Source organism: Biomphalaria glabrata, chromosome 10 (genome assembly GCF_947242115.1).
Source record: "Biomphalaria glabrata chromosome 10, xgBioGlab47.1, whole genome shotgun sequence".
NCBI classification, from domain to species: domain Eukaryota; kingdom Metazoa; phylum Mollusca; class Gastropoda; family Planorbidae; genus Biomphalaria; species Biomphalaria glabrata.
Genome location: NC_074720.1, coordinates 40385913 through 40399248, shown reverse-complemented (window position 1 = coordinate 40399248; position 13336 = coordinate 40385913). Strand labels below are relative to the sequence as shown.

Here is a 13336-nt window from a genome sequence, read left to right as displayed (position 1 = left end):
GTTGTTGACATTCGCCTCCATGTTCTCCCCAGCTCCTCGTGAACAAGGGGAAACAATTTGAGAAATTCTCAACTAGTGTCAATGAGGTTTTCATGTCTTGAGCTTTGCCTGTTCAAAATGTGAAGGGGACTCCATTATTTATTTATTATTATTATTGATGAACATCATTTTTATTATTATTGAATCCTTGAATGGCTGACTCCTTCTAAATGTTGATGTGAGTGATGTCAGGACTGCATACATTTAGATGTGAGTAATCATGATGTCATGGCTGGAGGCGCGGTGGCTGAATGGTAAAGTGCTTGGCTTCTGAACCGGTGTCCCGGGTTTGAATCCTGGTGAAGACTGGGGTTTTTAATTTCGGTATCTTTGGGTGCCTCTGAGTCCACCCAGCTCTAATGGGTAACTGACATTAGTTGGGGAAAAGTAAAGGTGGTTGGTCGTTGTTATGGCTACAAGACACCAACGTTAACCGTTGGCCACAGAAACAGATGACCTTTACATCATCTGCCCTACAGACCACAAGGTCGGAAAGGGGAACTTAACTTTTCAATGTCATGACTGCTTTAAATGTTGATGTAAGTGATGTCACTATTGCATAAATGTTGATGTGATGGATGTCATGACTGCATACATGTTGATGTGATGTCAAATCTGCATAAATGTTCATGTGAGTGATATCGAGACTGATTAACTGTTGATATGAGTGATTTCATTTATTTGATGCACAATATTTTTGTTTGTTGGACTAGGGTATTAGTTTGAAATTCTCTACCTAATTCATTATTGATCAAAATTTTGGGTCATACCATTTTGTGCTTCTGTTGTGGCACAGGCTATTTGTTATGAATTTTTTCATGGAATTTGAATTGGTTTATTATCAGTTTATGACAAAAATTAACAAAAGATCATTAGTTTCTCTGTGAATCATTTGTTGGGTCTGGTAAGAAGTTTGAGCATGTTCTTTCTCCCACAGCCATTCTTGGATCAAGTGGAAACTTTTCTCAATAGGGCATATACAAAACAGGAAGTAAAAAAAAATTAATGAATTAGTCAATTCATTACGGATTATTAATTATTTTTTATGATGTTCAAAAGGGAAACTAATCTTTCAGTATTCACAGATATGGTTAAATATTTCAGATTTTGTCCCCTTAAATAATTGTACATGTTATTTCTCTCACAGCCATTCTCGGATAAAGTTGAAACTTTTTAACAATTATTTATTGCACCTAACAAAACATGAATCAACAACAAAATTAACCAATTAATCCATTTGGGGGGGGGGGGGGGAGCAGTGGCTGAATGGTAAAGCGCTTGGCTTCCAAACTGGGGTCCAGGGTTCGATTCCCAGTGAAGACTGGGATTTTTATTTTCGAGATCTTCGGGCATCTCTGAGTCCACCCAGCTCTATTGGGTACATGACATTAGTTGGAGGAAAGGAAAGGCGGTAGGTCTTTGTGCTGGCCACATGACACTCGTTTATCATAGACCACAGAAACAGTTGAACTTTACATCATATGCCCTATAGACCACAAGGTCTGAAAGGGTAACTTTAGTCCATTAATTATTGGTAATTAATTCATTTGTTTGATATTGAAAAAGGGAAATAACTTCTACATTCTTGATATATATATATATATATATTTGTAAGTGCCCAGTTCTTCCCCTTATATAAGCTTCTTTTTTTTTAAGGCGTTTAAATAAATATATTTTGCTTTTTAATAGATCTAGATTATCTGGTAATAACAATGAGATTGTTGGAAGGTAGAATGGCGCAGTATTTGCAGTAGTCTAGAAACCAAGAGGCTTGAGTTATAAGACACTACCTATTGTATGCCTATAGATATGAAAAGAGCACAGACAATCTTATGTTACAGTATCACGTTACAAAGACTCAACGTGTGACAACTTGCGCTAATGATATACTCGGCATTGTCATCTTTTGTGATCCAGGATCAGTTGCTTCTTCAAGTGAGTCAGTTCTCACGGATACAGTTCATAAGTAGAAGATCTTCTGTTCTTCGCCGTGTCCTCGTGTAGCGTGGCTGCCACTAAACATTTCAAAGCTATCAGAGCTCATTAACTCTTTCTCTCCTAACTGACGATACCAGCGTTGATTCCACCAGAATGTGGTAAATAATGACGGAGAGAAAGAGTTAATAAGAACGTATCTTGTTATTTGTATCTTACAGCTTGTAAGACGTTCAAAATTTTTTATTCTTTTCTCAAATAAGTTTTAATGTATTGCGTTAATAGTTAATAGGCTCATTTACTTAATTCATGTTCCATTACTAGACCAGGATTTTATTTTTTTGAGGCCGCTGTAGAAAATGTCCGTTGGAGATATATTTAACTCTTTCTCTCCGTAATTATTTACCACATTCTGGTGGAATCAACGCTGGTATCGTCAGTTCGGAGAAAAAGAGTTAAGAGGCTCCAAAATCTCTCTTTTTTTTTTTTTAAAGAATGTTATTTAACATAATAACCTGTTTGTATGAAAACTTGCTGGGCTTCCCTCACGCCCCAGACAAGAGAAGAAGATAGACTGGGCTACACAAACATGGAACTTAGCGTTGGATACCTGAACAAGGGCTTACCTTTGTTCCAGAGTTTAAGTGTTCTGTCTAGCCTTTTTTTCTGTGTTTGTGTTTACCCGTGTCTCCTGCTCTCTTCTGTACAGACACGTCTGGCTTTGGGGGAATTGCTCCTGGATTCTTGCGTAAAAAAATGATTGTGCTATGTGACTTAATTAACGCTTGCTTATTATTACACTTGAAAAGTCTGTAAAGATTAATTCTACGTCATCCGCTGCTTTTGCTAAACTTTTTTTGTTTGTTTGATTTCTTTAGATTAGACGTTGATATAGATTATTGTGTTTAGGAACCGATTCACTTGATTCACTCTTTTCTCCATTGCGTATTGGGAATCTTTTGAAGTAGAATTAATATGAGAAGTTGGGCATCACTGAATTGCTACATTCATATTTGTGATTCGGAACATGTTGATGCCAAGTTCATACAGCGATGCCCCAGATTTATTTTCTGCTAACTTATTATTTTTGGATCTCATCGAACTTGTCCAGGGGTTGGCGGACACAGGACTTCAGCGAACTTGTCCAGGGGCTGGCGGACACATGCCTTCAGCGCTAGGGGTTGGCGGACTCAGGACTTGAGCGAACTTTTCCAGGGGCTGGCAGACACAGGACTTGGGCGAACTTGTCCAGGGGTTGGCGGACACAGGACTTCAGCGAACTTGTCCAGGGGCTGGCGGACACATGCCTTCAGCGAACTTGTCCAGGGGTTGTGCATATGTTGGTACCAACTGTCCGTACATGCGTCTATGATGACAGCAGCAAGGATTAAGACTTTGCTTTCAAGAAGTTAGCGTCTGTAAATAAGATTTTTTTTAACTTGCCCTTGATTTGGTTTTGGGTCATCTTTCTACTCTCGCTGCAGCTTTTACTTTAAAAAAAAACTGATGAATGATCTTGACATTCCAGTCTAAAAAACAAAAGTCTATAAATATAAATCGTATTATAAAAAACTGCACAATGCTTCCTCCATCTTTTACGGTTGCACATGCCGCCGTAAGCAGAGACAATTAGAAATTGGAAGAAAACATTTCATACCAATTGATTTTGTTATGGTGTACAGCCATGTGAATAATACGATCGAATTCGTGATTTCCGGTAGTGTTGTCGCACTTGGTGTTCCTACCATGTTGAGCGTGACGTTGTTATGGGCGTGTTGATGTTGTTGTTTTGTTTTGACGCTAGTCTTATTATGGGGATAAAGTTGTTTATTTCTTATGGAGAGGGTGGAAGGGGGGTCTTGTCTTTGTTACGTGCCGAAAACAATTGTTGATTTGTTGAAATGTGTAAAGATGACAAAAATGTAGTAATGGAAGTTTTTAAAAATTTATTTTTGTATAGAGCTAACAGCATCTTTTAATCACTGCTGCACTAAGGGACTTTGTATTTTAAAACTATAGAATAAGGACATATCTAATGAGTATTTTACTTGCAGTAAGAAAAACAAAACACCATGAAATGTGACCTTTCGTTTTGTTCAATCATTTTAGTTGGGTTTTTATTTTTTCTCTTTGTCTATCTATCTATGAATTCGTCGAGAGATCTATGTGAAGATTTATCTACCTAAAGATCTAGATTTCGTGTTTGTCACATCTTGATTCAAAGTAGATTCATATTCCTTTATTTTAAAGTGCCTGGCACGTGAGTTAAAAAAAAAAGGGGCGAGGGGCTTATATCTTTTGAATCAACTCCTGTACCTTTAATTTCAGTTTCGTTTTTTTTTAAAAACCATGTTCCTAAAAGTAAGAAATTTCTATGAAAACCTGTGAGTGTGAATCGATTATAAAACCACCCTAATGCATCGAGACTATAGATGCCTATTCGGAAACTAGTTTTTATTCGCGGATAACTTTTCTGTCTAAGACTAGCTCCTCTCGACGAATAATTAGCTACTCATATACTAGGGTATAGTGACGGACCAGCGCGACTATTCCTTAACTTGAAAAGACATGACAGCCCGGCTATTCTTTAACAACCGCCGACAGACAACCGCGGCTATTCCGAAACGAAAGAAACATGCGGTATTTGTAAACAATTTTCAAAATAGCATCCGAATATCGATCTTGTTGATCAGCGACCCGAGACGTCAACATGTTCCAGTCGATGGAGAGGTGGGAGATGCAGTACAAGGACCGAAAGGTGTGTGTGAAAAAGAGGGGGGGGGTACGGCTAGTTTCTTGATGGGTGGTGAGATAATCAACATTTGAAATAATTAAAAAAAAAAGAGGTTCCTTTCAATCTCTCTTCAACAGCGTTTGCAAGAATCGTTTACGTGATCGATGACCACAGAAAAAAAAAAAAAGAAATGTATTGATTGGATAGTGATCGTGGCGTGACTGTCCCGTCATGCAGTAGAAGCAGACGTAGAGAAAGGGAGGGAAAGGCTTCTAGATTGAAAGAAGAGTTCGCCTTGTGGCTCTGGTGGGATACATCATTGAGATTCATGTCCTGTACAGTTATGCAGCTTGGTGTAACTATTTTAGGTCTCTCTTTTTTTTTTTAGTTCATCTTGAAATGTATTTCTATTTTTATCTGTAAATACAATCTTAGCTTATGAATACATTGATGTCACCTGTGTGCGAAACATGCTTTGCATAGAGATATGGAGCACGATTAGTTTTTCATAGAATCAAACGGCTTATTGGACATTTTTCATCATGGAGGCAACTCCATTAATAGCCAGCGTTTTTTTTTTGGGTGTTTCCGGTGTAGAGATGACGGAAGTATTGATTAGTGAAGTATCTTGATAAACTGTGCAGTATGTTTTCGCACTTTTCAATAATATAGAATCGAATTTCTTTTTCGTTTGTAGCACAAAGTATTATTAGCTTTCGGGATACATTTTATATCAGTGCGCTATGGGAATTTGTATTTTATAACTGTGGAATAAGGGCGTATACACTTTGTCCCGTAACAGTATATGCTGTAAGAGTCCTTAAAGAATTATATAGGTCAGAGCTAATGTCTAAGTAAATTAAAAACATAAGTAAAGACTTTTATAGGTAAGTGCTAATGTCCAAATACAAACATAATGATATATTTATATAGGTAAGTGCTGATGTCCAAGTCAAGAAATGTGATGTCCACTTAACTTGGACTTTGACTCTTTAGTTGACGGTGAGATTTAGGAAAGAAAACCAGGACACTACGTCTGTAATGTTTTTAGTTCAACCATTGATTGTTTGCGATTGCTAAATATCCAAATATCACTCTTCCTTTGTGGGTAGGCATAAAAACTTTTTCATAACCAGTTCTATTTCGATTCTTTCATTTTAATTACTTTCTGGATTGTGTGAAATGTTAACAATTTGTTCAACGGTTTTGTTCATAAAAAATGTTTTAATGTGCTCTTGAAGACGAGTACTTGCCCTTGTTGCAGACTACCTGCACGTTTAGCAGACGTCTAAAGGGATTTAATAATTTGTATTTTCCCGCCACTATATTGTCAACGTACCGTTAAAGAAAAAAAAAACCCATCTAAAATAGCAGGTTGTATGTATTAAATGTATTCTTAAGTGTTGAATCCTAAAGCCGAGGAAGTTAGTCATCAGTTACTTTGACACATTCTATCACTTATCACTACGAATGTTTCTCTCACACAAAGTTTTGCTTTGAGCTGAAAAACAACAAAGTCCAGTATCAACTTCTGAGTCATTCAACAAAGAGATAGGCCTATACATTTCTTGGAATTTATATTCAGACATTTTGGGCTTATTTTTTTTATTGAAGTCATCTACCATTGCTAATTTATGCTCAACCTTTCAAAGTAAATGTAAAGTTTTCTCCTGTGTCTTTGAAGATGTATATAAATCAAACAAATTACTGGCGCATCACCAACGGCCTTCGTCTCCCCATGGGGCCTTTATTTCCCGTTTATATGCACACACGAATGCTTTTTATTTGCTCAACTTAGTTCAAACTTAAGACGCTCCCAGAGAGAGAGAGAGAGACTGGTAGTGATAGAAGAAAAAGACCGAGTGGGAAACAGAGAGAGAGAGAGATAGTGGGAGGCAGAAAAGGAGTGAATGAGTCTGAGAGTGAAAAAAATGGAGAAAGTGACTGAGATGAGACAGAAAGAGGGAAAGAGAATGAGAGGGGTGGAGAGAGGAAGAGGGAGAAGCTTAAAGTTAAAGAGAGAGGGGGGGGGGGCGAGAGTGAATGAAAGAGGAAGAGATAGAGAGGGAGATGCTGTCTATGACTAGTCACTTTGTAGTGAAACGTATTCATTTTGAAAGATAGAACACTGTTAGTCAGGGTAGATCAGCGGTTCTCAACCTTTTAGGCTCGGCGACCCCTTTTTACAATCCCCCACTCATCTGCGACCCCCCCCCCCCTCCGCTCAAACATACAGCAATAGAAGAATAGACAATAACGATTAATTTTTTCGATGGTCTTTGGCGACCCCCTGGCAAATCGTCAATCGATCCCCAAAGGGGTCGCGACCCACGGACTGAGAACCCCTGGGGTAGATGCTCAAATTGAGAAATTCACGAACTGATTGACTGTGATGCAAGCTGAACCTACAGTCTGAGACAAGGTAAAGCAGAAGTGGAAGTTGAGTCACTCGCTGGACAAACACCACTATCAATAGACTATCACCAAACTATTACTTATTTCATTAGCTTGGCGTTAAGGATGGGTCGTCTGCTGTTGTGTGCTGGGACTGGGGCGAACTTGTTCTCTCCCCTCTCCAAAATCTCCATTCATTACTATGTATATATTCACTTTATTTCTGTCATCAGCAGCAGTCATTGAGTCTATCAGTAGGGGTGATGAGATCGAAGCTACGCCTATATAGTTTTGGCGGGGGGGGGGGGGGGCGTTTTCCCCCTCTCATTTCATTAATTTCTTCTCTAATATTCTAATTTTTATCCCCCCCCCCTTTTTCCTTTCACGCTTAAACTGATCTTGACACGTGCTTTGGGTTTCATTGCTTTAATGGTGCTTGGTGGAACAAAACTAATGTCTGCCCAAGCAGGATTTGAGCACAGCTGCCTCGATAGAGATCCAAAAGCTCTGCGCATGCGCTCTGCCGACCATTTAAGCCACACTTTTTATTTTTTATATAACGTAACAAAAAACGGGGTTGTCTGTCTTGTCGTCGTCTGGTTTGCCATTTGAACTGTGCTCGCGATGGCCGCGAGTTCCAAACGCTGCTCGTCGTTTTAATCCCTGCCAAGCTGTAGGAAGCTCTCCGTATTGTCACGACGGTTTCGTGTTCGAACCCCTGCCCGCTGGCATCTCTTGACGTTCTGTAGGCTAGGACGTAAACCTTTTTTTTTCCCGAAGGAACGTCCAAAGCGTGTATAATACAATTACGTCTGGGCTTCACCTTCACCTAATCCTTAGTCTGTTGGACCTTTGGGGCACCACTCAAGATCTGTTGACCGTCTTTCTCCATTCCTTTCTGTCTTTTGCCTTGGATAGAACCTCTTTCAATGACAGGCCCGTTCATTCTTTTATGTTGTCTCTTCTTATTTTTCGTGGTACTGTGTCCTGAGGACCTTGTGATATCATATGGCCATATAGTTTAATTTTTTAATTTTTTTTTTTACCGTCGTTAGCAGGCCATCTGGGAGTCCATTTGTCCCCCCCCCCGCCCCAAATACAGCGATGTCTGGGCTATAATGTAACAATCATAATATCTATAGCAGTGGTTCCCAAACGTTTTTGTCTCGTTGACCCCTGGTGGTCTATAATAGACCGCTTTGGGAATCACTGATCTATAGGAACCTCTGAAACGTTTGAAGTCCGGAACACCTAAATACATATCATACACCTATGAGGTCAATACGTCAGTGAACCACTTGTAATTGTTTTTCTGGAGTTTTGACCTTGGCCTCTGTCCTGGGGGGTAACGCGGACGTCAATCAAAAGATCAGAGCGCCACCATCTACCCTGTGGCCCCACCCTGTAATCTTGACAAGGGAGATTACTCCCAACTAAGCCGTTCCTACCACGCGAGGGCAGTGTTTGTCGCTGTCGACCGCCGATACTGGATAACAATTTGGCATTCCCGTTGTATTGCGTCTTTTTTTTTTTAATTACTCAGGTTGGACCAACTCAAGTTAATAGGGACACGGTGTTGTCGTCCAAAAGACAAAAACACTTATTTGGACACGTCTCATAATAAAATGGATGAAGAAAAAGAAACCTGACGACGACTATTAAAACGCCCCCCCCCCCCCGCCCCCACCTTATATTGGAACCCAAAGAGCATTTAAACAATAGTATTCTTATTATTTGAAGATTCCCGAAAGTAAAAAAAATAAAAAATCCCAGTCTTCACCAGGACTCGAACCCGGGACCCCGGTTTTGAAGCCAAGCGCTTTACTATTCAGCCACCACGCCTTACTTTCGGGGCGCCTCTGAGTCCAGCCAGCTCTTAAGTGTACCTGACAAAAGTTGGTGATAAGTGAAGGCGGTTGGTCGTTGTGCTGTCCACGTGAACACCCTCGTTAAACCGTGGGGCGTAGAAACATAGGACCTTTATATCATCTGCCCCTTAGATCACTAGGCCTGAAACGGTCAGTTTATTTGAAGATTGGACCCAGAAGTCTACATAGAGTTCTATACTAATGCCAAGAAGTTAATTTTTCTAAAGCATGAAAAGAACACTTTGTGAAATTCCCAGATGGAAAGGTCTTTAGTAGGTGTGTTCATTTTTTTTTTGTTTATTAGCGCTGAAATAAATAATGCTTGCATAGACGTGGTATATAGACGAGCACACTAGTAAACGCAATGAAGAAAATTTTAATTTCGTAGATGGCGGAAAATCTATAAATAATTAGCTTTTTGGTGCATCCGGTGTACAGAATAAAGTCAGTGCTGAGGAGCTAGGTTTCTTAAAGGTTATATAGGAAATGTGTGTGCACTTTTTAGCACTACCGGCTACAATATTATAAACTCTTCAGTCTATAGCTTTTTTTTTAGTTGGCAGCATTGAGGTTAAATTAAGCGTCCTTGACACCTACTTCATACAATCGTCATCCCAACAGCAACATATGCATGCGAGACTTGGAAGTCATCTGCCAAAATTGGGAAGAGACCAAATGCGGCTTAACAAAAAACGGCTAAGACGGATTTTAGGGGTCTCAAACGAGGAAATCCTATGCCGAACTAGGAGTCGACCACTGAATGAGGCTGTGACAGCGTCGCGTGAGGTTTGCGGGGCATGTTCTCTGACAAATTGCACTACGCAAGGCAAGAGTTGCGATGCCAATATGAGGAAAGCGCAAACAGGGACGTCCTCGAATTGCTTTGACGCCACACCTTCATGGAGGACCTCAGAGCAGGGGACAGCGGGTGGGAAGAGGCTTCAGACATTGCCAGGGACAGACCTTAGTGGAGACTTGCCGCCCAATGCGCCGAACGGCGAGGGAGGATCTAAATCTAAGACTCTATTGAGCGTTAGTAGCCACATAAAATGATGGCTTCTTTCAGAATCTTGGGACTCTAAGAGATACGCCTTATTAATATGTCCCCCACAGATTTTCTTGTGTGTGTGTGACAAAATACTTGTCCGCTGTGGTAAACAGTTTAGGAGTCCCTGACTATATATTTTCGTCCAAACAATACGTACAGCCCCCCCTCTCCCGCCTTCCCAGTAGAACAGACCGTTAGGATGTACACGTCAATCATCACACGTGTCCACTGGTCAGTCGCTTTGTATTCCGACTTTGGAGGTGTATGTGCTGGGGGGGGGTCCTACCTACTTCCGGAGAGTGTTTCTCCAACGCATGAGATTGACTATTATTCATGCTTATTTATCAGTACGGTATTAGGTCGTCTTCCTGTGGTTAGTGAGTCATGCTGGATGATGTTCTCTACTGCATGTACCAACACTCTTGAAGAGGTTTCTGGAGTTTTGTGAGTTGTGGAAAGTCTTGGATGTCGATATATCACAATGTTTTGTTGTACAACATGGGTGGCACCCGAATATGCTTATTTGGACACTCGAATTCAACCCGTCATCCTTGACCACTGTGGTGAGTTTTTTTTTTTAATTTCTGTTAGTTTGAGGGCTAGTATGGAGGTACCAGAATAGGACAAGGAGCTCTGGCATTTAGTATACTCTACATTCACTCCTTGCAAACAGAAGCATTACATCCATCTATTGATCTATCTAAAGCGTGTCTTGCTTAATTAACATGTCTTAGTTTTTAAACATTTAATCTGCAACATTAATACCAACAAAAAAACATTAATTGCGTTGTATTTAGTCAGAATTATACTTTGGTACAATAGTCACTACAATGCAGAAAGATCTTGTTAACGTGTTCTAATGGACCTCATTCACCAATCGTAAACAAACAACATTTAGCCACGTGGTTCTCTATATCTTCCATATAACTTACAATCTCATGTTTAATTCATGATGGTTGTCACGTGACAGTTTTTTTCGTTGATTTATCAATAAGATCACGTGACCAAATGTTGTTTGTTTACAATTGGTGAATGAGGTCCATTGAAATTTTTGCTTGTAGACATTTAGAGCGAATGAGTTTGGATTGAGACATCTTCCCCTCCCCCCCCCCCCCCCCAAAAGATCCTACTTGAAGTGCTAAGTCTCAGTGTAACTAGCACTCCTACAAACACTGATACCCTTTACCTTACATGCAAGATAGCATTGAGTTGGGGGGAGCTATGCATAAACAAAAGGTGCACACCAGAACATGAATCCTGGGAAGGCCTGTCTCTACGAGCTGTTCAAACGTTACATTTCGTATAGAACATTAAAAACTCAAATCCAATGTGTGTGTGTGTGGTTGAATGATTGTACTGAGAATACAATCCTTGTTTACTGTGTGTCTGTGTTTCTCGTGGCCACATTGACCTGGAAACTGGCCATAGCATTAAATCAACTGAGACGTCCAGTTTGGTGTCTGTTCAGGGGCACCCCCCCTCCTTGTTCATTTTAGGTTACTATTTACTAATGATCAACTGGGACACGTATCGGCTGAATGTTAGGGCCTTACGACTGATCAGCTGGCCAGTTTATTACAAACATAGGCGAAATACCAAAGCACGTTGTTTTAATTTTGGCCACAGCGGCACATTTCGGGTCATAGCATGGCCGCACACATCGTCGTACAACATTAAGATAACCCGGGTGTTCTTATTCCATAACAGTATAAAGCTTTTAGAAGTTTGATTTTGTGTGAAATCATTGCTTGTGTGATGGCATCAGTGCTTGTGTGATATCATTGCTTGTGTGATGTCATCATTGCTTGTGTGATATCATTGCTTGTGTGATGGCATCGTTGCTTGTGTGATGTCATCATTGCTTGTGTAATGTCATCATTGCTTGTGTGATGTCATCGTTGCTTGTGTGATGGCATCATTGCTTGTGTGATGTCATCGTTGCTTGTGTGATGTCATCATTGCTTGTGTGATATCATTGCTTGTGTGATATCATTGCTTGTGTGATGGTATCGTTGCTTATGTGATGTCATCATTGCTTCTGTGATGTCATCATTGCTTGTGTGATGTCATCATTGCTTGTGTGATGTCATCGTTGCTTGTGTGATTTCATCATTGCTTGTGTGATGGCATCAGTGCTTGTGTGATATCATTGCTTGTGTGATGGCATCAGTGCTTGTGTGATATCATTGCTTGTGTGATGGCATCGTTGCTTGTGTGATGTCATCATTGCTTGTGTGATGTCATCATTGCTTGTGTGATATCATTGCTTGTGTGATGGCATCGTTGCTTGTGTGATGTCATAATTGCTTGTGTGATGTCATAATTGCTTGTGTGATGTCATCATTGCTTGTGTGATGTCATCATTGCGTGTGTGATGTCATCATTGCTTGTGTGATGTCATCATTGCTTGTGTGATGTCATCATTGCTTGTGTGATGGCATCATTGCTTGTGTGATGTCATCATTGCTTGTGTGATGTCATCATTGCTTGTGTGATGTCATCATTGCTTGTGTGATGGCATCATTGCTTGTGTGATGTCATCATTGCTTGTGTGATGGCATCATTGCTTGTGTGATGTCATCATTGCTTGTGTGATATCATTGCTTGTGTGATGGCATCATTGCTTGTGTGATGTCATAATTGCTTGTGTGATGTCATCATTGCTTGTGTGATGGCATCATTGCTTGTGTGATGTCATCATTGCTTGTGTGATGGCATCATTGCTTGTGTGATGGCATCATTGCTTGTGGGATGACATCATTGCTTGTGTGATGGCATCATTGCCTGTATGATGCCAATGTCGCCGTGTGACTATCGCCTGTGTGATGTCACCATCACTAGTGTGATGTCATTATTTTCTGTGTGATTTCACCATCGCCTGTGTGATGTCATCATTGCGTGTGATGTCATTACGTGTGCAATGTTATCATTGTGAAAATTTTACATCACAAATTATTAGAATTGGAGCACATACTTCTTTTTTTTTTTGCTAGAATCCTCGATTGACTCACATTTTTGTTTCCCTGGACTCTCGCTGATACCCAGAATCCCAAAACGTTTGATGATGTAAAGGAGCATTTCTTTCGGCTAATGTTGCGGACATGTCTCGTGGTTCTGTTGTTGTTCCATAGGAATTCCCGATGTCGGCGTGACGAACGTGACACTCTGGTCCAGCCAAAAAAAAAAACATTTGGTCCACTCTGTTGTGACATGCCAGTGAAAACTAGATGTGTGTGTGTGTGTCCCAGTAGTGACCTGGCCACTTGTTTGGAAACACGTGACGTAACGGTTGACTTTCTCTTCCCCCCTCCCATGACT

General features: G+C 40.4%; 1 protein-coding gene across 4 annotated transcripts in view; it reads left to right on the top strand.

Annotated features, from left to right (window-relative positions):
- Positions 1–13336, top strand: part of LOC106071066 (rho family-interacting cell polarization regulator 1-like) — a 73397-nt gene that overhangs the window by 4836 nt on the left and 55225 nt on the right. Inside the window, exon 1 of one of the 4 annotated variants that reach the window (XM_056045041.1) lies at positions 10324–10581. The exons of the other annotated variants lie outside the window; for them this stretch is intronic. Coding sequence (XP_055901016.1) covers positions 10500–10581 — 82 coding nt within the window. The 5' untranslated portion in view covers positions 10324–10499. Of the gene's footprint in view, positions 1–10323; positions 10582–13336 lie in introns of those variants that run through there. 4 annotated transcript variants of the gene reach the window in all.